Raw genomic sequence first — 27,957 nt, 5'->3', positions numbered from 1 at the left:
GAATGAAGAAGCTATCAATTATAGTGAAAAGGTTGTCAGAATGCTTCAAAAACCTGGATGTGTTGTAAATTCAGATTTCTACAAAAAATTTTGGAATAACCTGAATCCTGCTTGCTATGCTCTTGCTCTAACTTGCAAGCTTATCGGTAGTTATATTGGAGAAGAAAAATCTACGAACATTATGAATCTCATCAAACAAGTCCTGTCAAATCCAAGCCTGAAGCCTGATGAATTAAAAATTGCTAAGCTTAATCCTCAAAGTATCCCTTCATGTTTCGTGTTGTTATTATTGTTTTTTAGGCACAAACGTCCCAATATGATAACAAATATGTACCTTATCGTAATTGACCCTAATCTATCGTTTTTTTGCTCGATTCTTACGCCTGTGCGTATTATGGAACCTGTACAACCTTATGTAACAAGCACATAATCAACAAAGCCAAAACCTCATGTTAAATCTTTTCTTCATTGGATCCTACTTTACGATTTCACCAAAAAAAACATGCACAAGAGCACTCTTAAACCTATTATCTTATTTTTGCTCTAAGCTGTCAGAATCCAGTAGTAAAAATTTGCCAGACATCTTATTTTTGCGGCATGTATGAAAAAAATTATATTTTGCTAAATCAACTCCCCTGACCAATACATGCAATAACAACCCTTTTTTAATACAAAAAAGATAGAAAAAGTTTATGGAAAAGTTCATAATTACCGTTCCTACGAAGGCCTCAGGCATTCTCTACAACTTTGCTGTTTTGACGATGGTTCTGCACTAAATCTCACTTTTGTGAATTTACTAGCTAATCAATTATCTGCGCCCTTGGTTCATGGAGTCATTCGTAATCTGCTGAAAGACAAAGACACTTCACTCATAGTGTTTAAGATTTTGCTCGAGCTCCTGAGGCATCCATCAGTCGATGAAAATATGGCATCTACGCTCCTTTATATGATGCACTCATTCATTATATATACTCCATTTTCACCCGTCTCCGTCTTAGACGAAATCAGGGATACAATCAAGATGTTTATTGTTTGGCCTCGCCCCTACTCGGACGTTGCTAAAAGGATACTCGATTTACTTAGTTTTGAATGCAGAGTGCCTGGAACCTGCTTTCGAATTCAATTGCTTATCGAATATCCGGAGTTGATACCAAATCTGCAGCTGAATGGCACAGAGTTTAGATTGGACAGACCGGAGCGAAAAATCCATTTGTTTTTTGATTGCAATAATCCTGATTCAAAAAGGCTCCAGGCATTGCTTCTCTATAATTCTCCTCCTACTCTAGGCTCTGTGCCTGCATTTCAAGCAAACATTTTGGCCTCAATTCTTCATCTCTGCATTGGTGTCCGGCTCGACTCAGCCCATCTTTTGGGTGCTGTTCCATCAAGAATTAATGAATGGTATATTGAGGCTATGGGCATCGTTGAAAAGTCTCTAAAGTATTCGGATGAAGAAGCTAAGAAATACTATAGCGAAAACCTGATGCGACTGAAAGAGTGCATTTCGGGCGAGTGTCCGGATGCGTTAACCAATAGCAAAAACCCTTTTTCAGGACTTGAGCTTCCTCCTTTAAACATCCACTATGTTCCTATCTCCCTTCCTGACACATTGAATTTGACGAGTAACCAGTGGATCAATACTATGAATTATTGCGCATGTACCGACATTTTCAACAACCTGATTAATATCTTGTTGGGCCATTCGCCGTTGGATAGCAGGTCAAGTTCTACGCAAAATGCTAACGAGGCGCATAGTTTTGTACCTATTCGAATTGCCCTTATAGGTGGAGACCCGATGGTCCACCATTTTTCATCAAGCTATCTTCTGGGAATGATGTTAAGGCCAGAGTTGTTCACTAAGTTGGATATACAAATTTTTTATTTGCCAATTTGCCCTTCAGAACTAGGTAACTGGATTTCTTTTCAGGACAGATGGTATAGAAAACAGGTTGCTATTTTTTATCAAGCGATCAAATCAATTTATCCCTGTGATTCTTACCAAATAGGCAGTTCAACCAATGAAAAGCGCAGCTCAATTTCTCCTTACCAGTCGCCGAGGTCTAGTAAAGCATCTGCAACACCTGAGCAGAATGGCAAGCAAGGCTCTGTGGACTCAAATGCGCCATCGCTTGAGTTCAAAAAGTTTTCGCCGCCTTTGCTACTCTACCAAGAGCTGACGCACTACTTTCGGGAGGCCAAGTGGTCGTCGACCATCAATCTTTTCCAAGTCGAATGTTCCAACAACAGCAGAACAGTAATTTTGACCTTTTTCTCTAGAGCGCGTCTTGGTCTCCCGGTGATGATCGAAGCGTTCAAGCGCAACAGTGACCTCAAGGCCTGCACCAACGAAGAGATTATCACATCCAAGAATTTCAAGTATACTCCGTTGAACGTGTCTATGAGATATGTTCAGGTTAACCCGGTAGGCATATCTCGGACGATTGGGTCGCAGGGGCGCAAGGCCTACGCAGCGATTGCTGTTGCGTCGATTCCAAACGCTATGGATTCGTGTGTGTTTGCCTATCCACATCCGGCGGACGCTTGGATGGAGTTGATACTGCATGAAGATAAAAAGAAAAAGGCCTCCAACAGTCGAGAAGACAGCGGTAAAGTTTATCACGTAAATCAGGTAGAAATCGTAGGTTCAGAACCTTTCGACGTGTTATTGGATGATGTACTTTATGGCCCCTTCGACAAGCTGAAATTCAAGTGCGCAAAAAATGAGAAGTCGGGCAAGCCATACTCGCTATCATTTCAAACCTTCTTGCCTAGTCGAGCAAAATAACTGGACGTCGGCAACAACCAAATTGGGCCCGCGTGAATGTTAACCTACTTATTGCACTAGGGAACTGCTGATATCTTGCGCGCATCAAAATTCTCTAAAAAGGTGATTGACACCTGTCATCTTCCGCATCGTACCTCGACCTTGAATTGCCAAGGTCGTAGATTAGGTCGACTTTTTTTTGCGACAAAAACACCCGCGTGATGGTGCTGACGCTCTCAAAGTCATCGACCTCTATTACGCGCAATTCAGGACAACTGACAACCAATCTGCTCAGTACGTGCGTTTCGATACCGATCCAAAGTGGAAAAGAGAGCCGGACGAGTCTCGGACAAAAGGTGGAAATGGCATTTAGAGTTTTCGCGCCCGGCTTAGTGCAACCGTCGGAAACAATGATATCGAGATACTTTAGGCTTTTAGATAGATTCGTCGAAGAGAGCAACAGGTCGAGTTCAGACACCCTTAGATGTGCCTTCCTGAAGCTAAGGGAGACGAGACGGTGACAGAGTTTCAGATTTAAGAGAGATCCTGGGTCGATGTGCGTGTGGGACAGATCTAAGTGTTCCAAGTTCGGAAACCTCACTGCTATTTCTTCTGTAGATTGACTGGTAATTTTGGCCAGGTTGTACTTCAGATAGTGCAGTTTTTCCTGATGAAAGGTAGATAAATCAAGCTGGTTCTCGTTTGCACACGTCCGCGCAGGTTCAACGTCCTGAGTGATTGATAGAGGTTTTTCCTGAATTATTGAGGTGTACGGTTGGCTGGTCCGGGTGAGCGCCAGTTCTAAGAGGTTTGGGCAATGGGTCGTTAACTCTGAGCCGATGTCTCTCTGTGCAGTTATTGCGCCCCCTTGGTGGTTTGCTAGGTGGGACACTTCGAGAATTAGATGTGCGATACGAAGGCTTGGGAGCTTGGATGGGAGCGCGGTCAGTTCGTCTACAGAACACTTAATTGGAATTGCTAATTTTACTACACACAGCGATGTCAAGGAGGTCAACACAGAGATTGAGATTGACTTTGGCAGACACTGAGTCTTTGCATGGTTCAGTGAATACGATGAACCGACTTGCAGGCACTTCAAATTTTTGCATGGGAGAGAGTGTTTGCTATACGCGCAATCCTTCGCGTGTTTGTCACATGGGCGAAATTGCCTGAAGAAGAAGGGTTCAGAGACGCGGAGTGTCTCTAGGGTTTCCATATTTAAATCCTGTGGGTAAAATGGCGCGAGCTCGTCGCTTATAATAGAGATGTGTTTAAACCTGTTTTTGATGTTAGAGACGAGCGACGATGTCTTCTTAGGAGTTGGGTAGAGCGGGTGTCTCCGGGCGTAGCAGTTGTCGTTTAATGTTAACATGGAAATTTGTGGATGGGCGATTAGGATTTCTTCTAGAGCAGAGAAGGTCGGAGTGACATTATAGAACGCGATGTGCTCGAGCTGTTTCTGTGGGCCGGTTTTCGTCAGCAAATTCAAGATAAAATCGGCATATTGCACTAGACTGAGAGAGTTTGTGTATCCGGATATAACGTAGAGGTGCTTAAGATGGGGAACGAGTGATTGTTTACTGGAGAAAAATTTACTGAGTTGAAGTTTTTGAATTGCGTAGTCGGGAGTAATCTGTATATAAATTCTATTTATGCATTTAAGGTCTTGTTTGGTGTGCACAAATGGAGATTGGCTGAGGATGTTGTGATTTTTCCCCGAGAAGACGCCGCACTGCGCCCAAATTGAATTGTGAGACGTGAGAAAGTAGAAGGTTCGACACGTGAGGCGAACGTGAAAGAGGTCCCTTCTTGCCAGCTGGGGCACGGGAGGGTTGTCCCTGTGGTCGGCAATACTGAACGTGTCTGGAGGGATTTGGTCCAGGTACACAATAACGCGTTCAAGAAACTCGATCGGAAGGTCAAGGATGGAGGGGGAGCGCGGGGGTTTAGATTCTTTTGGATAGGAAGGTATGACGGGGGAATCATTTTTTTTGGGTTTTTTCGACGAGCTGCGTTGGCTATCGGCTGCGCTAGCAAAAAGGCGCTTCAAATGAGAGGGCGGGGCACAGGGAACGGAGGGGGATAACATTCAGCCTGTCGTAGGTTTCAGCGTCGAGCGGGCGTTTTTGAGTGAAAAAGGGGTTTTACAAAAGCATGAAAATGCCAAGGCAAATTAGCGAAGGTACGGAAAAAAAGCAGAGAGACAAAAAAAAGCATTTGTGAGCTCAAGATAAACTGGATGTACGGCAATGAGAACGGAAAAAGTTCTTGACACTTTAGAAGTGGTACAACTCGTCGCTGAGTGGAGGTCTCTCGCGTAGAGGAGAGAGGAGAATCACGAGACGGTTGTGTTAAGGAGCAAAGTGGGAGGGACAGGTAGGAAAAGCCTGCGCCCTGGCACGTTGGCCTTTTCTCGTAACGCCCACGTGCGCGTATTGACAACAAGGTTTGACAACAAGGTCGACGAGGTCTTTCTTTTTCGCGTAAAATGCTTGCGCGTGCGAGGGCGCATCAGAAAAAGGAGAAGCAGTGGCGCACTGGAGCGAGCACCGAGTGCGATTATTTGCTTGTCTGTGCGTCGCGTTGGTTTTTTTTTCTCCTCCTCCTTTGTTGAGATGCAATTTCCACTGCGACAATCAGGATTTTTTCGGCGCTCGATGGAGCGTCGTGCGCTTTTCAGTGGATGGCACGCCGGTTGGCTCGTGCCGCAAAGAGGTTTGTCTGAGTTCACCGTTTGTCTGCCCCCCCCCACACACAAATTGCAAAACAAAAAAATGTTTAGAGAAAGCAGCTTAGTCATTCCCTGCGTTTCTCTGCAACATATACGCTTCGCTTCTATCATGAACGCGCCGTGTGACATGGTTTGGCCGTACGCTCATTAAGCCCCTTCAAACCAACTCGCCTATTTTTGAATGTTATGAATCCCGTTCTACAAAGCACGGCGCCCAACCTGTTGATGGCTAATTTTCTTTACCGAGATCAACCGCACGCCCAGCTGTTCGACGATTTATGCGACCCAGGTTCGAATGACACGAGGTGCGATGAAGTGAGCCTGTCGCCTGGACCTGCGTTGCCTGGCGTCGTCCAAGACGGAGTTTCGGATTTGGTGGCGCCAGAAACCGGTCAAAAAGCGAATCACCTTCTGGAGATAAGCAGCGTTGGCGCCAGGGCGCGAGAGGGGTTGGGTTTCGAGAAGCTGGGGGAGGTGCGAGGCAGGGAGACGGGTGAGAGCAGCACGATTCGAGCGAACGCGAAAGAAAATGACAGTGCGAATTCGGATGATTCGACCACGAAGGTAGGTCGCACGCGGAGGGGCGTGTGTTTTTTTTTTTGTAGCGGTTTGTGATTGGAAGGTGGTGGACTGACTGCTGTTGTGCTCCGATCAAGGATGAGTCGGTGCATCTTGACGGGCGAAGAGAGGGCGATTCGGCGAAGCCTTCCGGTGCATTTTCGACTGCGGATGACGAGTCTCACGACATATGGAGCTGGATGGAGCTGGATCCCGAGTTTCAATCCAGTGACGCCGATGAGGTCGACATGGGTGAGTTTGACATGGATAAAATGATGACGAACGTCGACGAGTATCCGACTTCGCCGTCGAGGTATTTGCCCATGCCGCTGTTCAAGCTGCCGGTTCACACGGGTGCGTTGGACTTGAAGGGTGCGCACGCTCGCGATGTGCTCGCGGAGAGCGGCGAGGCGACGAGCCAAGTGCTGTTTTACGACCTGCAAGCGTGTTCTGCCAATTCTGCTGAAGAAAAAGATTTTGACGCGGTCGGACCGGCGGAGGTACCCGGAACGAAGAGTCGGGCCCAAGAGACGAAGCTTCGGTACTCGAGTCGCGCGGCGGCTCTGCACGCAAAGGAGGCGCTGAGCCAGGCGACGAGCCGCGCGTCGAGGTCGTCGAGCAAATGTTCGACGTTTCCGCAGAATCGCGAGTACCTCGAAAGGGTTTACGAGAGCGCGGGTGCGACGGAGCTGGTCCTGTCCGTCGTGAAGCGAGAGCTGGACGCGGAGATTGAAATGAGGAGAAAGGAAATGGAGCAGATAGAGGCCAACTTGGCTCAAGTGAAGACGATCTGGGAAAAGCTTCAAAGGATCTGGAGCACCAAAATTTTTTCGGAGGAGGCGCTCGCGCACAGGATAGCGGGGCCGGAAGACGAGGCGTCGGCGGGAAGGCAGTCCAAACAGAGGTCCCGACTGAGCGCGGGGCTGTCTTATTTAGAGAAGAGCGGCGGGCAGCAGAAGAAGAAGAAAAAAATCGAGCCTTTGCCACAGAAACTTTTGTACTATCGAACGCCTTCGAACAGATTTGTCCAATTGATCTGTCCAGCGTGTTCCAGAGAGCTATTTGGAAATCAGCTCGGATTCATCAATCACTGCAGGATGGTTCACCAGTTGAAGTTCGTGACGCTCGACGACGCGGCGGAGGTGTGTGGAAAACCGGTGGACGAGTCCTGCGTCCCGGAGGACGACCCGTCGAGACACGAGGTGACGCTGGGCTACTTCGTGGGCCAGCAGACGATGTGCACGCAGAACCAAGTCAAGGCGATGTCTTTGACAGCCGGCCAAGCGGAATTTAGTCGGGGAAAGGAGGAGTGCCAAAACGGAGGAGACCAGGATCGCGCCAGCTTGAGCTGGAGTGAGTGCTCAGAGGGGAGGAACCCGAATTGCGATCGCCGCGGCGGTTCTGACGGCGCCGCCATCAGCGACGACGTGTTGAAACAGGCTGGGGTGGAATTTTCCGGGCTTCACGTCAAGAAGCAGCTGTTGCTGGGCGACACGTCGAAGCCCGTGAAACTATCCTCGGGAGAGACCCTTTTCAAGTGGTCGGTCTATTTGCGTCCGCTGAGGGGAGACGTCGGGCTAGAAGAGTACATTGAGAAAGTGCGTTTTTTTTTGCACCCTTCGTTCAAACCCCGAGACATCGTCGAGATTTCGAATCCGCCGTTCCACCTCCTTCGAGAAAGCCTGCATCTGTGGCCGGTGCGGGTTCAGATCCACTTCCGAGATCCCAGGAACAAGCCGCAGTCCGTGATCCACTATCTGACGTTTCGCAACACGACTTTGGAGGCTCCGGGGGACGAAAGCGTGGTGGACCTGGAAATCGACCGGAACTTCACGCAAAACATGAAGCTCTGGTCCGATTCGGGTCCCGCGTGGCCCAGAGTGGAGAGAGACGAGAAGAGCAACGAGCCGTTCAGAGACGAAGACGACAGGGCGAGAAACAAGGAGGAGCGGGCCGGCTTTGGGACGTGTTCAGCCAAGTGCGACAGCGGTCGGCAAGCGGGCCACCACGAAGGCGGAAAGTGGATCGGCAGCGCCAACGTGGACGAGGAGTCGCTGAAATCGGTGGTGGTCGAGCAGGCAAACCGCACGTACCCGCTGATTAACTCCGACGAAAGGAGGTGTTTGCCATACTCGACGGCGAAAACCGAAGAGGAGTGGATGAGTTGGTCTCACGCCAAACGCAAGGCGTCCGAGTGGCAGCGCGCTCGCCACCTTCGCGTGCTGCTCGACGAAAAATACAAAATCAAGTGCAGGACGTACCAGGTGCTCGAGCTCTGTCAGCACCTCAATCTAGTGCCGCCTCACAAGCAGGCGAACGCATCCAGCGACCCATTTTCGGACCCGGATTCCTACGAGAGGCTATACATGCTGCCCATACTGAAGGCGAGACTTGAAGAAATCGAAACGCTCGAGTACAAAAAAATATCCAAAAAAATCAACTACTGTCGCTACTGCGGCTGTCCGCACCTACCAACTCGCCGGTTCGACGAGTTGGAGCAAGCGTGCGGGGAAAAGAAGATATGGATCTTGGAAGAGTGTCACTCCAGCTTCGAAGAGTACCTGGAAAAGACTTATAAATGGATCAGCGAGGAAAACACAGGACCTGCAAAACAACCGTTTTTCAAGCCATTGCCCGTCAGCACCGACACCGACAGCAACGCCCCCGCGGACTCCCCATTTTGTCCGTCTAAGAAGTTCAAACCGAGAGTCGACGCCTCCGAAAGCGGACTCAAGTTTCCCACTCTTGACTTGTCTGTGTCTTCAACGGAACAAAAATCGGCGCCAGTTGACAGCTCTCCGGTGAGCGACAATTACCGGTCTACTCTAACCGCGAGTGCAGCCGCTGAAACCCCGTCCTCGAGCGCCAAAGCTGACCTAGCTACCTCCGCTATCTTGAATTCTTCAGACGTCGAAAAAAGTGCAGTATGGCATTCCGTTGACCCTATCTCTTTTCCCTCGTTGCCATTGCCTACCTTGTTTAACTTTTCTTCTTCAAATGTACCGCATACCGACTATTCATTTTCTCCTGAGCAGGTTTCTTTGCTTTCCTCTGTTCTCTCTGAATCGACCTCTCCTTGCTCCCTCAAGCCCAAAAAAAGAGGTCGACCTGCCAAAAAGGCAACTGCCCACTTTTCTAAAACACATTGTTTACCCTCAGCTTCTCCTCAACCCAACTCTCCAATACTCATCCAAAACCTCCAGCCCGCCTCCCCATTATTAGGATCCAACCCTTCTCCCCTTACCGCCCTTCCCTGCACTAACGTCAGATACTCTCCTCACGAACAATCATTCGCTCCCATCAACGCCTCTCCTTGTTTACAGCCCTGGGACACCTCCTCGCTCACCGCTTATCTTCCCCTTCTTTCCCTTCTCCACACCCCCCCTCTCACGTTCCGCCCCTATCATCTCGACGCACACACGTCCCAACTCCTCTGCCCGCTCCTCTGCGTCGAACTAGAGTATGCCGGGATCGACCTCGCGCTCCATCCCTCCACCCAGTACCTCCTCCTCAAGCTCCTCGGGTGCTTCTGCCGCAAACTTCTAGTCTCCTCCGCCATGATCTACAACGAAGAACGCACCAGGGACCCGCTGCACGAGCGAAAATGCAAAGTCCTCGTCGGACTCCACGTCGTAGCTGCCATCCTGAGAGACCCCAAAAATTTTGATTTTCTGACTTCGGAGGGGTTGGCCAAATACACGAGCCGTCAAGTCATCGACTCCGGACGCCTCAAAGACAATCCACACCAGGCGGAAATCCTGAACCAACTTGCACAGAAAAATGCACAGCATGCCACGCAAAAGTGTCAAAAATAACGTATTGATGCGCCTATGCCACACCAATACTAGTTACTATGTGTGTATATACATAGTATGTGTGTATATATTATATACATATCCTGCGACGATCGAAATTTTGATTTCCTCCCCAAGAGAGCAACGGAGGGAATTCAAACGAAAATATAGTACCAGTGAAATCAGATGCCTTAACATTTGTCCCTTTGCGAATAGTCTAAGCTAGTTGTCAACGGACATTCCTTGTCACCACATCGATGCCAAATCACCTCACAAACGACAGTCATGGTTTCCAAATCGCACGCATACGCGCGGTGTCCGCTTTGTGCGTCAAAATGCGTGCAGCACAAACATTCCGTTGGCCAATCATCACAGAAAAGTGTCCGTATATTATTTTATACATTGCCAGCCGCGTTTTGCCTCAACTGGCGATGCATCGTACGCTCTCAATCGTATTTACGGACGGCGCGATGAAAAGTAGGACCTGGGGGGTACTGTCATTTCGTGAGCAAAAAGAATAGAAGGTGACTCCTTTCTCTATCTCTTGCGACCTACGCCTGTTGTCAGTGGCATTTTTTTATGTGTTATAGAATGCGAATTCGACAGCTGCGTCATTTTCCGCGCGGCTTTCGCTCATAAGTGCCGAGCGAGTCAACCGATAGCTAAGAGCGACAACACAGACGCGTTCTCAATGCCCACGTTCATGAGTCTGTAAATGCAAGGTCCCTCGCGGACCGCGCCCCAAAAACATTTTGAAGACGTTTCTGTTTGTACCAACATGCAGGCAGAATTTTGAAGGTTTTTGTCGAAAAGTGCTGAGCTCTAATTTGTTCCGCGAGTCGATTTGATGCGACGCCTAAATCTGAAACCGCACAATGAAAGAAATCGTAAAGTTGACCAGAGAGGTTTTTTTAATCAAACAGTGCTTGTAAACGAGCGCCATACACAATTGAGACCTAGCTGTATCCAGCGCTGTTGGCATACCGCTCTCTATACATCAACATGCGTGCGTACATGATCTACCACGTACACACATGATCGTTGCGCATACATTGTGTCCCATTATATCGTGAACATATTCTGTGTTTTCTTTTGCGCGTGTTTCTGTCTTTTAGAACTTCGGACGTGACTGATTGTGCACGTTGGCGGTTCTTGCATCGGACAGCTTATTGCTTGTCCTGACGTCTTTTGGGTTTTGCGGTGGACTTGAAAAAGACTTTTATTTTATTCTCAAGGTGGCCTCGAGAGAACCACCTGGGTGATGGTTTGTGAGGAGAAGTCAGTGGGTGTCCCTGCGAGCTGGTACTGAAGCAAGGAGTGGGCAAGGTGGTGCTTGAAGAGACTTCCACGGTGCTGCATGACAAAATAGGTGGCAGATCTTGATTGTCGAAAACGTCGTAATGTGGAGGGAGCGCGGAACAACTGGGATTAGAAAAGTTATGCAAGGGTGAGGCCGTGGGATAGAAAGGCGCCGAATCGCGTTCTTGTAGAATGTGCAGAAGACGGGCGGTATAGTTCAGGCCGACTAACTTGCTGTGGACGGTATAGCAGGTCGCAGTGTCTGAAATTTCGCAGATGTCAGAATAGCTCTGATCTAAGTTCTGGCTCTCATCGTGCGCGACGTTTTCCGATTTAGTGTCTCTGCGGGCAGGTTTTGAGGCTAGCAAAAGATCTAGCGAGCGTATCAAAACTAGCTCTTTTTCCTTTTTTAGGAGTCGAAGCTCTTGTTTTAGCATCGAGCATTCTTTATTTGTCCACTGAATCAATACCAAAATTGCCAAAATTCGGTCTTGGAGTGTCAAGAGGCGCTTTTGCAATTGCCATTTCTTCTTGTCCAACTCTTCGAGAACTCGCCCTTGCTCTTGAATTTTCGTTTTGTTCGCCTCAATCGCCAATAGCAACTCCTTCTTCGTCTCTCTGTCCTGGTCCCTCTTTTTCTCGACGTCGAGCACGTACATCATCAGATCCACGCAGCGCCTTAATATGCCTAGTCTGACCTGATTGAATTCAGGATTCGCCACTAAGCCTTGCTCCACGCGGAACTTGTACTGGTCAAAGTACCCATCGAACCCGTCGAGCGACTCCGCGGAATTCAGAGAGCTTAGTTCTGTCACGTGCGATAGGGGCCGGTTAAGAATTGCCGACAAGACAATCTCCTGCTTGATTTTTTCGCGAGCGGCACTGCAATCTCGGGCAGGAGGAGCCAAGGACCCCCTGGCTTCGGACATCTAGAGAGGCGAGAGCGGCGCAAAAAGATGACGAGCTTTTCTCGCACGCGCGCCGCCGGGCTGCAGAGATCGGACGCGAGTCTTGAGTCAAAATGCCTCTCTAGCTAGATCTAAGAAAAAAAAAAAAAAAAGAAAAAAAAAAAAAAAAGTAAACGCCAGACGCAAAACAGAAAACATCTGTTGCCCCTATAAGTACAAAAATATTTGGCACAAATTAATACGAGTCAAAAAAAATATTGTTTCGTCAGAGACGGATGTGCAGAGATCCCCCCGCCACTTCGAACGCTCGGGGGAAAGGGGGACGGGACCAGCAGGCTCTCTGCTCGTACCTGTAGACCGAAACGAGATGGCATGGCGTGTCCTTGTCTGCGCTCTATTCATACAAAAAAAGAAAAGGCCCGCTCACTGAAAGCCAAGCGCGGTACGATTCGTTTTAGACTTGGCGTGGTAAGATTTGGAGCCGTACATTTCGTGCCACTTCTTCAATTCGAGCTGAGTGCGGCTCCGGTGGTCGACCGACTTCCCAATTTCGAAAAGCGCCTTCTTGAACTCGGTCAGAGTCAGGGGACGGGAGGCGTAGGCGGACGCGAGCTGAGTGAGCTTCTGCAGGGAGTCCGAGCTAAACGAGTCGTAATTGCCTTCTCGTTCGATGTTCTCGGCCTTCTGCAGCGCCTTGTAGTCCTGGTCGGACATGAAGTCGCGCACCAGCTGGAGCGCGGCGCGCGTGCAAAGGGACTTGATGTCGGAGCCGGAATACCCGTCCGTCAGCGAGGAAAGCTGGTTGATGATCACCGAGCGCTCCGCTTCGGACGCGGACGCCAGGGGCGCCGAGGGCCCCGCGGAAGAGCGGTCCTTGCTGGGCTCGTGCGCGATCGACACGTTTCGGAGAATTTTCGTGAAAATGCCAATTCGAGAAGATTTGTCCGGCAGCGGAATCAAAACTCGGTGCGGTAGCCGACGCAGAGCGGCCGCGTCGAGGTCGAAAGGACGGTTCGTCGCCGCGATCACGGTCACCGAGATGTTGGGATCGTCGCTAGAACTCAGCAGCCCGTCCCAGCCGCTGAAAAACTCGTTCTTCACCCTGCGACTACTCTCGTGTTCGCTCGCGTCTCGCGTGTTCAACAAGCCGTCGACTTCGTCTATGAATATGATGCAGGGAGACAACTTCTTCGCTAGCGAAAACACCGCCGCCGCGTTGCTCTCGCTCTCCCCCAGCCACTTCGACACGATCGTAGAGGCGGAAATGTGTATGAAATTCGCGTTCGCCGACCTGGCGACCGCCCTCGCCAACATGGTCTTCCCCGTCCCCGGCGGACCGTACAGCAAGATGCCCAGCGGGTTCTTGATCAGCTTGTTCGACTGGAACACCGGCATCTTGATCGGCACGATGAACGACAGCAACTCCTCCTTCGCGTGGTCCAGGGACGCGATGTCGTCAAACGTCGTGCCGATCCTGGACGGCTGGACGTACGTGTCGAAAATCCGACGCTCGTTGTTCGACAGATTGCTGTGCTGAATCCTCGCCTTCAACATGTCGTAGTGGTGGGACTCGCGCACCATGTCGAACTCCCGCTGCTGCGCGGCCATCCTCTCCCTGTAGGCTCGGTCTATCGCCTCCGCGAACTTCTCCTCGTTCACGCTCAAACCCGGACTCTGCACGTAGTGCGTCACGCCAATCTCCAGCTCCAGCGCCAGGTGCAAATACTTGATCAATATCGACTGGCGAAGCATGAAGTTCAACTGCTCCTCTCCCAGCAGGCGCAAAAAGTCGTTCGACACCACCTCCTGCATCGGATTCGCCTGCACCGCCGACTGCACCGCCGACTGCACCGCCGGCGCCGCCTGCTCCGACGCCAACAACCCCGACGGCCTCGCCGGCACCGCGCCCTCCTCTCCGCCCTCCGCGCCGCTCGACGACTCGCCCGCCGCGTCGCCAGACGCCCCCCGGCTCGCTCGCTGACCGCTCAAATCGTGGTACTTGATCGTCAGCGACACGATCCGAGACACCTCGTCCTTCTTCAGCAGCCGGCTCACGTGCACCAACAACTTCCCAGTCGTCGTCGACTCTATCTCGCTCTCCAACCAGCTCTCCGTAATCGACCGCCCCAACGCGCCCCCCGCCCCTCGCTCCGCCCCGCTCTCCAACAACTCAATGTTGTGCGCGTGAAAACACGCCTGCAGGTTGCGCACGTTCTGACGAACCGTCATGTCGTGCATCAGCACCTCGTGCGCCTTCGTCACCGCCTCGCACGCCGCCTCCTTCGCCTTCGCCTCCTCCCTCCCCGTCGCCCCAATCAAAAACGAACGTATGTGGGGCGCCTGCGCGTGATGCCCTCCAAACTGCGCCGCCCCCGCCACCGACCCCCCCCCACTCGCGTGCGAGTTGACGCTCGCTCCCTCGCTCGAAAGCGGCCTCTTCGTCACGTCTATCGCCTCGTCGCCAAACAACGCCCTGTACCCCTTCAACGTGTCAATCGTCCCCTTCCCACTCAACAAACTCTTGAACTTGCTAAACAACTCGCGGTGCAGCAAGTCGGAACTTATCGACGCCCCCGACGGAATCACCCCGTACTCGTCCTCCTCCGCTCCTCCGCTCGACGACGGCGGACTCTGCGTCACAATGCTTATCGGCACAATCATCGCCCTGTCCGGACTCGTCTCCAACATCAAATCCACGAACAACATCGGCACCTTCACCGCCTTCAGTCTCTCCCGAATCATGTGATGCGGAAACGTCCTCAGCATGCCCAAGTTCCGGAACATCACCACGTACTTCAGCGGCGGAACCCCCTCCCCCCTCGCGCCAACCTCCTTCGACCACTTCGCCGTCGCCTCCTCCACCAGGTGAAACAAGTCGTCCAAAAACAAAATAAAGTCGTCGTCGTTCCTCTGCAAGTCCTGCAAAAACTGCTCCAACGACACCTGAATCTCCTTCGACACCACCCTCGCACTCTGGTTCTCAATGAACCAGTTCATCGTCGTGCGCAAAAACAAAAAGTCAAAATCCACGAAATTCGCCTGGTACTTCGACGCCAACTCTCGAACCATCTGTATCACAAACGCCTCCTGGTTGGGCGGCGTCTGCAGCGAAAAGCCAATCCTGGACTGATTCGCGCTCCTCGTCTGGCCCTCCGACGGCAAACTCGTCAACGACGCGTGCGCGTTCAGCTCCAACACCTTCTCCAACCACACGTCTCGAAGAAACCCCAACGCCTTCTGAACGCACGCGCTCCCCCCCCTCACCCCTCCTCCACCCTCGGACGAAGCTCTCCTCTCCCCCCCCGCGCTCAACGGCTCGGGCGGAAATATCGACCACTGAATAAACTCGCGCGTCTTAGTGCGCAGAATGTCCACCTCCTCATCTACAAAATACCTCCCCGCAGACGACAAAAAGCTCTTGAAATTCGTAATCCTCTCTCGACTCCAATACTTGGAACGACGGTACTTCTTGAACGGCGTCGGCACGTATCCAAGCACGTCCGGAACCGCCGGCACGGGATCCACGTACTCCTCTCCGCTCTGTTCCATCGCCGACTCGGCTGCAGCCCCCTCCACCGAATCCATCTTGGCCGACTCCGGCGTGCCCTTCGCCTCCGACAACTCACCCTCTCCCACCACCGGCTTCTCCTGCGCGCCCGACTGCTCCTGCGACTCAAACGAATCGGGCACGGGCTGCGACGGCAACTTTTCGTCCTTCACCGCGTCTCTGTCCTTGGAATTCGCAACCTTGGGCGACGACGACGCACTCCCGTCCACAGGAAACGACTTCTGCTGGTTGTTCACACCGCTCTTGTTCGGATTGTTCCCAATTCCTACATCGCGGCTCGTATGAAACGCCTGCTCATTCGCAAAACCACGTCGCATCACAGCCGTCAGACCCTCTTCACACCACTCTCTGCACCCCCTTCTCCTCAGCCAAACAAACAGCACACCCACGCAAACCCTCTCTTCACACACAAATAACCACGCCGCGCCCCACCTCGCCCTCAAACCAACCCAGCGCATCATTGCACAAGAAAAAACACACACAAAGCCGTAAGTCATACCCTCTTATTAATTATCCAACGCTGGTAACACAGGCTCCCCCTCTCGCCACTCGAAACGCCCACACGGACACTCAACAGGGGCCCGTGCACGCGACTGCCTCCTCTGAGCTTGCGACGCTGACCGTATCTTCGTAACTGATAGTAATTAGAACGGGCTTCTGAATGTGCAGTTGCGCTTGGTCTGCCTACGTTTAAACCGCCTATATGGATACCCTTCAATGAAGTGCATGCAACTTTGTACATGTGGATATTAAGCAAATAAAGCTAGGAATGTGCACAAAAAAGTGAATCGAGTCGAGGTGTACAATTTGTAAATTATTAAAAATTGGTTTTATCTCTGAAAATCGCAAAATTTCGCTAATTTAGCCAAATGACCAGCGGCCTCTCCACGCCGCTCAGCTCGCTCGTCGCTCAAGGAGCGGCGAACCGCGCTCGAAACACCCAGGGCGTGCGCGGGCTGCACGCCGACATGCCGCGAAACGGCGAACAACCAAAGCGAGCCAATGCACGTGACACACAAAATACGCGAACATGTTCGTAAAGGACAGTGCGGTGGGCCGGTGCTAACACGCAGAAAAGTAGGAAAAGAGTGCCTGTCGCGAAGAGATATGCAAGAAACGCCGCACGTTATGTGGCTGTTGGTATAAATAATTTTTGGGCACTTCAATTTATTGAAAAAGCGGGAAAAGAGAAACCGTTTTCTGTGGATCCGTTGATTTACAACAGGATCGAAGGACGGATTCGTTGGACAGAAGATATGCCCGTGTGCGCACGCTCCCACCATCTCGCGTCGGCCGGCCTTGGGGGCAACCGTCCGAGGCTCTGGGCAGAGGCCGACCCGCGAGCGCCCGATGCAACGAGCGGTACAAAAACAGTGAGCGTTTTTCGAGACACGTAATTTTTTTACCTCACCAAATCGAAGTCGGGCTTGAGGGACGCACGGCACGGGCGCGGTTTCGAGTCGGAGCGGGACAACGTGCGTTCTGGAGGGCGGTCCCAAACGAGGAGTGCTTGCGGGTCAGAGAGACAGTCTCTTTGCGTACAGCAGGGGTGGGTAAAAATGGTCAGGAAGAGTTGAAAAAAAAGTTATGACAATCCGTATATGTTGTCATTTTGTCGAAAGAGTGAAGGCCGAAGCGGGGGCTTTTCTCTCGGCCGGGCGGCGCCGAAGTTCGCTGCTTCATAAAGCGTGCCGTCCACGGAGGTGCCGCGCCCATGGTCGGCGGAGGACCAAGTGCTGGTTGGCGGTGATGCCTTCTCTCTTAACTGCGTCGTAAATTTGCGGTTTGTGCACACGTGTGTTTGTTCAGGTGATTCGTGTTGTAAACTTCGTGTAAAACATATATACATCTCAGGCTCAGAGGCGAAGAATCTCTATAAAACGTGGCTTATCCTTCTATCATTTATGTATACAATATACAGAATATATATACACTAGTTTTGAAAATCCACGAGACCAACATACACACTTCTTCTCTTTACGTTTTGTATGTTGCAGACGTTTTTTGTTCAAAGTAGATCCCTGTGGTGACGAGCAGAAGGCCCCCTCCTCGCACGGACTCCTAGGCGAGCGCTTCAGCTCCCGTTCGGCTAGTGGGCGGACTGGTTGGTGTGACTGGATGTGGCAGCCATGCTGGAAACAGGCTGTTTACCGAGAGAGGCATTTGGCAGGGTACCGTTGGAAACAGCTTGGAATAGAGCCGCCAGTGCGACGGGGTCCAAAGAAAGGGAGTTCCGGTCCCAATTCTGGGCAGGAAAGCCGTTGTTTGAGACGTCGCGCGTAGGCGGCGCCGACTGTTGCGATGGCACGCCGTAGGCGTAGGGCGGCTGTTCGAACGCGTTGTAGGGGGGGGGGGGCTTGGCCATGGGCATGGGGTGAAAGTAGGGTCTGGGAGAGTTATCCCGGTGCTGAGAGGAGTCTTCTCGGAGGTTGTTGCAACTGCCATGAACTTGGTAATTCGGCATGACGGGCGGCAGCATCGGACGGCGCGCGTCGGCCGCGGAGGACGGGCCAAGTCCCATGGGGGGGAGGTGGTATAGGTGGTTCTCACTGGGCGCCCCGCTTCCAGAGGCAAATCTTGGTGGAAAATTCGCCATTCCAGACGGAGGGGGCGCTGGCAAGTTTGGAGCAGGTTGAGCGCGGGTGGAATTGACGGGCAGTTCAACACAGTTCCGATGGTGAGAATGAGGCCGAAGGGGGAGACGACGGGACGCCGAAACAGACATACCTCCTGTCATCGAATACGCTTCAGACGGCGACGGGTGATTGTTGAACATTTGAATCGCAGAACTCCCTTTTTGATTGAACGCATAGGCTGGCATGGATCCGTATGAATGTGCATTCGACGTAATTGGAATGTTGCTGAGCATGCCGGGCGGCAATTGATGGCTGTTGACGGGGTAGTAGCCGGTTTGACTTCCTCCGCTGCTGCCTTGTGGGATGTTCCCCAGACGGTTATCCAGCAGGTGCAGGTAGCTGTTAGAGGGCAACAGAGGCGCAGTAGAGTGAGGCAAATTAGCACCCGAAGACAAAGAGGTCTTAGGGTACGAAAGGAGAGGTGCAGAGGTCCTACTTTCTGCTGCATTGAGTAGTCCATAAGCAGGCGCTTTCAATTGAGAAAGCTGTTGCTCTAATTTTTTCTTGTCTGAAAGGATGGCAAGCCAGAGGCGATCCTTTCCGTCTGTGGCCAAGGGCCTCGGAATAAAAGCTGGAACGTTACCTGAATTTTCAGGAGTTCCGCCTAATATGGGACAAACATATATTTCTTTGAATATGTCCGTATGTTTGTTAATCACCACAACACCCGCGCGCGAGATGTTGTGAAAGTACTCAAACATCTGAGAATATGCGTAGATTGCAGAATCTCTATACATGCTCACATTGGGCTCAAAATAAAGAAGAGAGCGAACTCGGCTCGAACTCAATTCTATTCGTGGTAGATATTTGAGTATTTCGGGTAAATCTACCCGACTTTCAATATCAAATGAGTGAATATTAAATTCCTGGAAAAGTCTATCAACGTTTGGTCCCTGTACACGTCTTAGGTGGACGTGGCAGTCTGGGCAAGTCCCCCGATACGTCAGTATTCCCTGCCATACTTGAAGGTAGCCAAGATTCGAGCCTGGCTGGGCGTGTTGGCCCAAGGACCGGGGTGTGGGACTGGCCGCCAACGGGTTAGATATGCAGTGACCAGTCTTCGCCGAGGTGTCTGCACTTGAATCGGGTAGAGATCCAGCTTCTTTGAACATGTTCGATAAATCGCTGTGTTGATGTGTATCGTATTTTTCTTCCTCGCGCGTTTTTTCACTCTTTTCTTGGCTCGTCTGGTCCACTCGGTGGACATGGCCATTTTCAGCCGCTGCTTTGCTCTCGCTCGCGTCGCCAGACGCGGACGAACACTCGACCTCGCCCTCGTCCAGGTGGTACGCTCTCTCTTGCAAAAGCTGCTGTAGCACGTGGTTCGCTTCCAAGCGCCCTTCGTGTTCCTCGTCCACGTCCTTCGCCGACTTGGCCGCGCCCGTCGAGTTCTCGTCTGCGTACCCGCCACCAGGGGTCGGCGCCTGTCTCGACAGACGCCCCTGAGCCTCGTTCTCGGACTCCATAAACCCGCTCGTTGACCGACGGTCTGCACACCTCCGGGCGCGGTACTTGCCGTCCTGACCCGCGTACTGACCTGAGTGCATGCCGTGCACAGAATTATTGACCTCGTGGGTAAATTCAGCCTCGGAATACGGCTTCGAAGAATCGCAAGACTTCTCCTGGCCTCGAGGCGTAAACGGAATCGGCTCTTGCATTTCCTCCTCGTCGATGTTGATCTTAAAGGAATCCACGTCTAGATCAAATAGAATGTTCTGCGTGCGTGACTTCAGTTCGTCGAAATCCGCGCTTTCGTCTTGCAACGACGTCTGGCCATCAAACACGTTCAAAGGCCCGCTCTCCGAAATCAAAGATACAGAAAAACCTGACATGCCGAAAGGAGAACGCGCAGAAGCGGCCTCCGACGTAGGCATCAAAGCGCTATCTGCGAAGCCCTCATTTTCGCGCTTTTGGTCTTCTTCCTCCTTCGCCTTTGCGGGCTCGTCTTCGTAAGTCGGCAACATGTGCACAATCACGCCCGCGGTAGCATCTGACATGTCTTGCGAGCGAGACCTAAACGACTCTAATTGGCTGTCAGTTACTTTGATTCTAGACTCCGCGTCCGCGTTCTCCAACTTCCGACGCAAAGCCACCAACTCTTCAGGCGCCAACTCTTCATTAGACATCCGGACCAAATTAAATGGAGTAAACGGCTCTTCCCTCTTCAACACCCGCTCTCGCAAAGAACGGTTGTTCACGGCACTCAAATTAAACCTCAAAATAGCCGCCTTTTCCATGTATTTCTCGCTGATAAAAGTCTTGTCGTCCAGACTCTCCCAAAGCGCTAGCTCAATGTCGTGTGCCAACTTCTCAATAGCCTGAGGCGACGGCATCGACGACGCGCCCAACTCCTTCGACAAGTTCCCACCGGCCGCTGAATTGACGTCCGACTCAAATCCCTTGGTCACATCGGATATCAGGTTCTTTCGAAGAGTGCTACGTGTGCGCTCAACCTTGTCTTGAGCGCTCGCCTTGGTAGCCAGTGTGCCGCCGTTATTCGGGAAGACCACAGATATCGCAGAGGTCTTCTTTTTAGCCTGTCCGGACGGCTTGCTGTCTTCAGTCGCCAATAAGTAGTTGGGAAACGCGGTCGACGCCCTTGATCGCTTCGTTCCTTGTGCGTGCCTGGTGTCAGGCGATGGCATGTTCGAAACCACCGAAGAAGAAGACGTAGGCGAGTCTCTTGTTGTTGTCGGCAACTTCTTAGAACGTGAGGAAGATGCTTGATATGTGCCATTTACGCTGGACGACGGCGCCACGTCCACGCCCTTCTTCTCCAATGGGTTTGGGCTGCGAGTACTTGCCTGATTCACAGTCTGGAGTTGACTTTGATGTGCGTTCTGGCGTAAGTGAACCGACTTTTTTGGATGCATGCTAGTATCTACATAGAGTGAATCAGTCTTGCTGGATTGTGGAGCATACTTTACAGCCTCATAAGCATAAAAATGATCATTATTTTTTTGTGTGTCATTAGACATCTGATAATATTTATTCGAATCAGACGTTATAGATAAATTAGGTTGTTCAAAAGTCTGGCACGCCATGCACGTATAGCGTTGGATGCATTCCGCCTGTTGCGGCGTGACACCAACGCAGGGCCCATGAAACCATTCTTCGCACACATCACAACATATCATAAAGCCGTGCTCCGGTCCCTTGCAGATACAGTATTTCTTAGGAGATGACTCCCCAGAACCCATGTGAGTTTCTGCAGGAGAAAAACAATTCGGTCCACTATAGTCATTCTGCGACGTCGAGTAGGCGTAACCGTCGCGATCGAATAGAAAGTCATTAGAGTGTGTGATCGAAGGGGAATATGATTTTACATTTTTATTCGAAGAGTCAAACAGGTCATTCTCGGATTCGGCGGAGATCAGGTAAGGTGGTGGCACTTCGTCCTGTCATCGATACAAAAAAGGTCAGTTTAGTACGAAAGCAGGCCATCGAGGAACCGCCTGAACTTCTATGAAGATGCGCTACACGGACAAAAATTCTAGGGAAAAATATTAAAAGTATAAAGCATAGACAGTCGACAAGCAGGACTCTAGAGAACATTACTGAGGGAACGATGTAGCCTAAAACTGTGGTGACGCCCTGAAGACATGACACGGCATCCTCTTTGACCTCTCATCAATGCCGTATGTTCCCTTCGTCAACTAACATGAAATAGGCAGGCTAAATGTGGCTTACTCTATCTACAGGTAATACACACATGCAGCCATACACAAGTAAAACAACAAGACGCCAACAATGCATCACTCCCTCCTCCCCTAAGCGTTGGGTTAAGTTTTCAATGTCACTTCCATTTCGCGAGATATCATCAAACACCAGTGCCAGTTGGCCTACTCTTTTCTGATTTATTAGAGGAACTATAAATCCCTTTTTCATTATACCGTTAATATACTACGTACTGGATAAAAATGATTCCTTAAATAAGGATGATCCATTTTTGAATCCCACAATACCTTCCTCTCTCAAATTGTGTCAAAGAGACGGTCGGAAGTTGCTGAGGTAATTAATTGTTTGTGGAAAACATGTTTTTTTTTTATTCCTCGTTTTTTCTTCACGCTTTTAACATATGAGAAAAGCGACGTTTTCCCAGCCATGGCTCAATTAGACCTCATTATGTCGTCGCTATTGATTATGCCCGGACTTTTATGTCGAGGAGCATAGAGCGGCCGAGCACCGATATCGAAAAAAGAAATGTGTATACCTCTGGCAGACTGAGCCATTGTTTTCCCCATATAAAGCAATATGTATGAGCACACGTGCTAAGCCCATCATTGAGCAAAAATATTCCTAAGTAGAGGGGCAAGAGGAAAATAGAAGCCGGTGGATTTTCAATACAAAGGGACGAATTGGAAAGCATTTCTAAACAAGGCAGGCATACAAAGTCGACTGCGGTTCTCGATGAGATATGCATGTTAATTGGCATTTGCAAGAACCGTGATTCTGATTAATTGACGTTGTCTTCTTAATTTGTAATTGAGTACATACGACGACACGCCAACCCTGACAAAAATATTATGTCGTTTATCTGTTTGGCTGCCTGCTAGTTAGGCCATTCTATGTCTAATCCTTGTCTGTTTTAGAACACCGAATATCGAGCAACATTGTTCAAAATGACTTCATACGATGCTCTAATCGTACCAATGTGTATTTGGTATTCGCCTCCTTCCCACCGTATCACATCCACGTTGATCTCATTAGAAGACAATCGGTTCATAACTGGGTCAGATAAAGGACACATAGTTATCTGGAAGATTTTTTTGAAGGTGAGTAGGCAGACTTGCGGGGAGCAATATTTACCGAAGCCGAATGCTTTGTTGCTAGATAGATAGTCACATAAGTTGCTGGTTTTGCCGCGAGCAGCATAGACTGAAATGTCAAACAAAGCTAACCTATAATGCAGGAAGCCAGTAAGAGCTTATTTGAGCCCTATATTATAGCCATGGCAAAGGAGGCAGTGCCTATCAGAGCACTTCAGATGATACCATATCATTCAAGGAAATGCTTGGCTTCTGTGTGCTCTAATGGATCGATTGCCGTGTGGTCTTTAGATAACGGACAATGTCAAATTTCAAAAACGGGTGGTATGTAGAGCTATGTGAAGTTTAGGTGGTGTATACGATTTAGGCTTTTGATTCAAATGTATAGAACAAAAAGGAAAAAGTGGCCTTAGTATGTGGGGGGCGGAGGAGGTAGAGGGGGTGTTTGAAGTGGTGATCGAGATGGGGAAAACGTGAAAAAAAATGAATACAGAACAGCAATAGGGATTTTTAATTGAGAAGCTAGAGATGATTCCTGTGGGGCTCGTAGGACTGTTCAAAAATTGACAAGATAAGTGCATTTTTCTACACGGACTGCTTTCAGTGCGAACGATTTACGGCGTATTTGTTTGTCCAGACACACAAAAAGTGAGTAATGATGGGGGGAGTTATAAAAAAAGGGCAGGTGTCAGATGGGTCATGCTAAAACACAAAAAGTTTTCATCTAACGTTTCATTGATACAGCTTTTTCAAATCGTCCAATTCGTCTTTTGGTGCTTCCAGATGAGAAGCATCTGATTAGCGCTGGACACTCGAACATACTTGAAGTTTTGGAACTGAAGTCCTTGTCGGTTGTTAAACGGATTGTCCAAGACAGTTGGCCTCTGTATATCGACTGGTTCCTGTGTGACCATATTCCTCATTTGTTTTGCATTTCGAAGAATCACATGGTCTATTCGTGGGCTTTAGAGAAACTAGATGCGCTTTCAAGTCCTAAAAATTTTTTTTCTTTGTCTTCAAAGTCTCCAGCCGACTCGCCGTGTCGACCTTCTGATGGAGACGGGCATTTTGACTTGGCACATTCGGCTTTGTCGAACATGGGGCACGCCCTGTTGGTTGTTAGTCCGGAACAAGCAGACGTTTACAGTATGATCACCTTTCAAAAAATTATTACCATAGCGGCAAACCGAGATGAATGTCAAGAAGGTTCTGACAACCTGCACCATTTCTGCGTTGGCAGTTGGTGCGACGACTTTACCATCATATTGTGGACGAAAGGCAGAGAGGGTCACTTGTATCACCTGCCGTCATCTATTTTTCCATGTCTTCCGGCTACAAAGGTGCATTCGACAATAGAGTCACAGCACATCGCAGATCACATGAACCCTGACAATAAGGTAGAACCAAAATACCACAAGAAGAAGAGTCTAGGGTCTTGCCAACATCATTTTACCTCTAATTTGACTAACTTTACCCTTGAAGAGCTGATTCCTGATTTCTTGAACCTGATTTCCTCTTTTTCCACCCGCGTCATTCAGGCCAGATATCAGGGTCTTCTGACGGACATATTTAACGTGCAAGCGGTCAACAAGGGTGCTGACGATAAATTGCTCAAGCTGGTAACGCTAAAGCTCGGCGCTTCGTCTTTTACCGCTGAAGAGTTTCACGCTGGGAGCGCAGACAACGTCGCTTACATAACTTGTGGAGATGGCACAATAAGCTTTTGGGTTTTACCGTTGGTTTGGGAAGCGTCTATGCTTGAAACGGCCCTTCAGCCCGCGAGCACAGCAAAGCTGGCTAGCGCTTGGACAGTTGGGCAAGAAGCCAGGTCTTTTTCTGCTTTTCCAGATGGAAAGACCCAAGATCAGAATTTGAGAGAGGATGAAAGGGCGCGCCTTCGAAGGAAGGCGGAGGGGCGGTTGAGTGAGCAGAAATCCGATGGCTCGCCTAGACAGAAGCGACACAACAGTAGGAAGAAAGGTAATAGAGGTCTCTCTGATGGGGTTCAAAGAAAAAAAAGTGCAAAAAAGATAAAAATAGGCACCAGGAGTGCGGATACCATTGAGAGAGGTGGCACCACTGATACGAGTGAAAGCAACCACAGCAGCAATCACGTAGAGGGCGCATGTGACGGTAGTGATTGCGTTGTAAACGTTGACGCGAGTGTCGATAAGGATGCAGCTATGGACGATTCACCTGTTATTGTCGATGACCGTGCAGGGTCTGAGTATGGCGCCGGCGTGGGTGAGATGGGTGCTAGTAAGAGCGGTGGCATCTCTGACATAGAATTTCGTTGTTATGACGTTGGGAGTGGTCATGTGAGTAGTGCGGAGATCGGCGACCAGAGCAATAATAATGATGACCTAAATTTTGTAGATTATGTTTGCAATGATAAGGATGATTATCAGGAGTGTCCAGAACCGCGGATGTTTTCGTCTGTGAACAACGTGCAGCGAACTGTGACGTCCAGCTTGCTTTTGGAATCGAGTTTTCAGATGATTTGTGGATACAGCGACGGGAGTATCTCCTTGATTAATCTCCCGTCTAAGGCTAGCGTGATATCTTGGAGCGCACATGCATCTGCTATCCTGCACTTGTTGAGCTCGCCGTCGTCTGGCAAGGGCTGGCGTTTGATTTCCGCTGGAAAGGGGTGTCGCATTAGAATTTGGGAGGTGACATCAAGGGCGATTTCGCTGGTGAAGACGTTCTATGGACACAGTGGGCCGATAGAGGCGATATTCTTCCCACCCGTGATTGGTAAGCCGACGGACTTGCTGCTGCAGGTGCCGATCACCGGACGGTGGAACACTTGTTTCCTTTCCGTAGGAGAGGACATGCAGGTCGGAATGTTTGACTACGCTAATCTGAGGCACATAGGCACGTTTGGCGGGCACCCTGCTCCGATAGAGGAGGTGTCGTGGAACCCGATCGAAAACATACTGCTCGTTAAATGCGTCGACGAGTCTCTGACGATTTGGGAGATTTCGACGGGGTACCAGCAGGGAGTGGTCACGGGAAAGAAGGCGCAGGAAATGCTCGCGCACAGCGGGTGTCTGTATGTAAAGTCCAGGTCTTGGCTGGGCCAGCGCCATGTAGGGATGGCCCTGAGGCAGGCGGTGGTGGGGTGGGAGGTGAAGATAAGGGACGAATCGCCTTGTCATCTGGTGATGTTCAACGTACAGAACATGGCTCGAAGTCTGAAGGCGTGGCACGAAAATCGGTACAAGAGTCTGAGGGAGAGAGACACCGTTTGGACGATCAAGGACAAGGAGGAGGGCAAGAAGGGCAGGAGGGCAAAGGAAGGAACGGACGAGGATAATAGAGGCGGCGGTGGCAACAAGGGCGACGGGATAAACACCCTGGATACAGGAGGGGTTAATGGTAGTGGGAAGGGGAGTTTAGGGAAAGACGTGCAAGAAGAAGGCGAGTTGAGAGAGGGGAGGGCGGATTCGAGAGCGAAGAACTCGGGCCAAAAATCCAGCGAAAAACTCAGAATTAGGTCGAATAGAATTTTAGAAAAATCCGAAGGAAAACAACCGAATAGGAAAAAACAGATTGCAAATTCGCTCAGAGGCGGCAGTCAGGAGAGCATAGGTCGATATGATGAGTCCAGGCATCACCGAAGTCATTTACGCCGGGGATACACGAAGCCGAACGCCGACGAGCGTAGGTCGAGGGGCGTTAGTGCTTCGGCGCCACTTATGAACAGTGGGTCTTTTTCTGTGTCAGAAGATTCAGCAGCCGCGTCACTGAAACGCAACAAGCAACTGAATTCGTCATCGTTATACGAAGAGCCCTATTTAGACATGTCTTTTGAATCGTTTCGGGCGTACACTTGTTTTCTCCCTTGGACGCTGAACCCCTCTCTCGACGAGATGATGATTTCCTCTTTTCACCTAAGACCTATGGAATACGTCTATTCGTTTGGACTACTAGGAGATGACATGACCATTTCCATGCTGGTCCCTCGGGCGTCCGCGGCAGCAGGAAGATGGACGTGCTGTCACCTCATGTCGGCCATTCACAGCCTGGCAGTGCTCTGCCTGACTAGGTCGTTGATGTCCTTCGAGGCGTCCGATTCAAAGCGCAATCCGAACGTCCTAGATCAGGAGTTCAGGTGCACTCTAGCCGGAAATCAGCTCTTGTCATTCTTGACGAACGAGCTGATGGTCAAAACCAGACCCGGTTACAAACTGCCGTCGCTATCGGCGATAAGCATGTTCTACCAAGACCCGCTCAACGAGATGCTTCAAGGTGCACAATCCCTGTTCGAGTACGCGCTGAGCAGCCTAAGTGCGGATCAATTCAAGCTGCTGTTGCTGGGCTGGAGCAGCAAGTTGGATATTAACTCAAATTCCACCGAACTGCATTCTAGATCGATAACTGCCTCGGAGCTGCAAAGCCAGGCGTCGGCGATTTTCCATCCGTCTTATTTATACACATACAACCGAGCAGTGTTGGTTTTGAGCATGATCGGCTGCGAGCGTCCGAACGAGCTGTCCTCCGCTCTTTCCCTGTCGCTGACGCTGGAAATCATCGACCTCATGTTTCGCCAGAGCAACACGCAACTTCAAAGTGTTGCAGCAGAAATTTTTGGAAAGGGATTTCGCTTGTGGAGTCAGCATTTGAATCAAGACATCGTTTCGATCATTCTCAAACTTTTTCGAATGTCGACCCTATCAGAATCCAGGCACCTTTCCGAAACCGTGTTCAAGGCCCTGTTCGTCATAGGGAAGAAAAGTCCGAAGCAACTCGTTTACGCCGTTCAGGAGCTTTTCACTGAAGTGATCAAATGCAGCGGATACTTCATCAACCGAAAAGCGAACAGCGAGAACTCGATTTTTTTAGGAGACAATCAAATCGTTTTGAACGAATATTGGAACACAAAACTAATGAGCGAACTCATTTTTGAGTTTCTTGCTCAAACCCC

The 27,957-nt window shown here is 50.3% G+C and overlaps 3 protein-coding genes across 6 annotated transcripts; 1 reads left to right on the top strand and 2 right to left on the bottom strand.

Moving 5' to 3' along the window:
* Positions 1 to 2: 2 nt before the first annotated feature.
* On the top strand, positions 3 to 4,378 carry LOC126320435 (uncharacterized). Its single transcript, XM_049993923.1, has 3 exons — positions 3 to 260; positions 424 to 599; positions 680 to 4,378. The coding sequence occupies exons 1-3, from the start codon at positions 41 to 43 to the stop codon at positions 2,783 to 2,785; spliced, it is 2,502 nt and encodes an 833-aa protein (XP_049849880.1). The 5' UTR covers positions 3 to 40; the 3' UTR covers positions 2,786 to 4,378.
* A 7,858-nt stretch (positions 4,379 to 12,236) lies between these two features.
* LOC126320434 (uncharacterized) lies at positions 12,237 to 16,393 on the bottom strand. Of its 2 annotated transcripts, XM_049993922.1 has the most exons (3): positions 16,311 to 16,379; positions 16,122 to 16,256; positions 12,237 to 15,912 (listed from the first exon to the last, which is right to left on the bottom strand). In XM_049993922.1, exons 1-3 carry the CDS (start codon positions 16,362 to 16,364, stop codon positions 12,478 to 12,480), a joined length of 3,624 nt encoding a protein of 1,207 aa, XP_049849879.1. In that variant the 5' UTR covers positions 16,365 to 16,379; the 3' UTR covers positions 12,237 to 12,477. The 2 variants fall into 2 exon arrangements, with proteins under 2 accessions (XP_049849879.1, XP_049849878.1); XM_049993921.1 differs by having other exon boundaries at positions 16,122 to 16,393.
* Positions 16,394 to 16,735: 342 nt separating this feature from the next.
* LOC126320385 (uncharacterized) lies at positions 16,736 to 22,279 on the bottom strand. Of its 3 annotated transcripts, XM_049993840.1 has the most exons (4): positions 22,170 to 22,250; positions 21,983 to 22,105; positions 21,607 to 21,656; positions 16,736 to 21,503 (listed from the first exon to the last, which is right to left on the bottom strand). In XM_049993840.1, exon 4 carries the CDS (start codon positions 21,456 to 21,458, stop codon positions 17,712 to 17,714), a length of 3,747 nt encoding a protein of 1,248 aa, XP_049849797.1. In that variant the 5' UTR covers positions 21,459 to 21,503; positions 21,607 to 21,656; positions 21,983 to 22,105; positions 22,170 to 22,250; the 3' UTR covers positions 16,736 to 17,711. The 3 variants fall into 3 exon arrangements, with proteins under 3 accessions (XP_049849797.1, XP_049849796.1, XP_049849798.1); XM_049993839.1 differs by lacking the exon at positions 21,983 to 22,105 and having other exon boundaries at positions 16,736 to 21,656; positions 22,170 to 22,279; XM_049993841.1 differs by lacking the exon at positions 22,170 to 22,250 and having other exon boundaries at positions 16,736 to 21,656; positions 21,983 to 22,046.
* Between the last annotated feature and the right edge of the window lie 5,678 nt (positions 22,280 to 27,957).

This window comes from Schistocerca gregaria, unplaced genomic scaffold (assembly GCF_023897955.1).
Source record: "Schistocerca gregaria isolate iqSchGreg1 unplaced genomic scaffold, iqSchGreg1.2 ptg000720l, whole genome shotgun sequence".
In the NCBI taxonomy this organism is placed as follows: Eukaryota; Metazoa; Arthropoda; class Insecta; order Orthoptera; family Acrididae; genus Schistocerca; species Schistocerca gregaria.
This window is presented reverse-complemented; position numbering and strand designations above follow the sequence as displayed.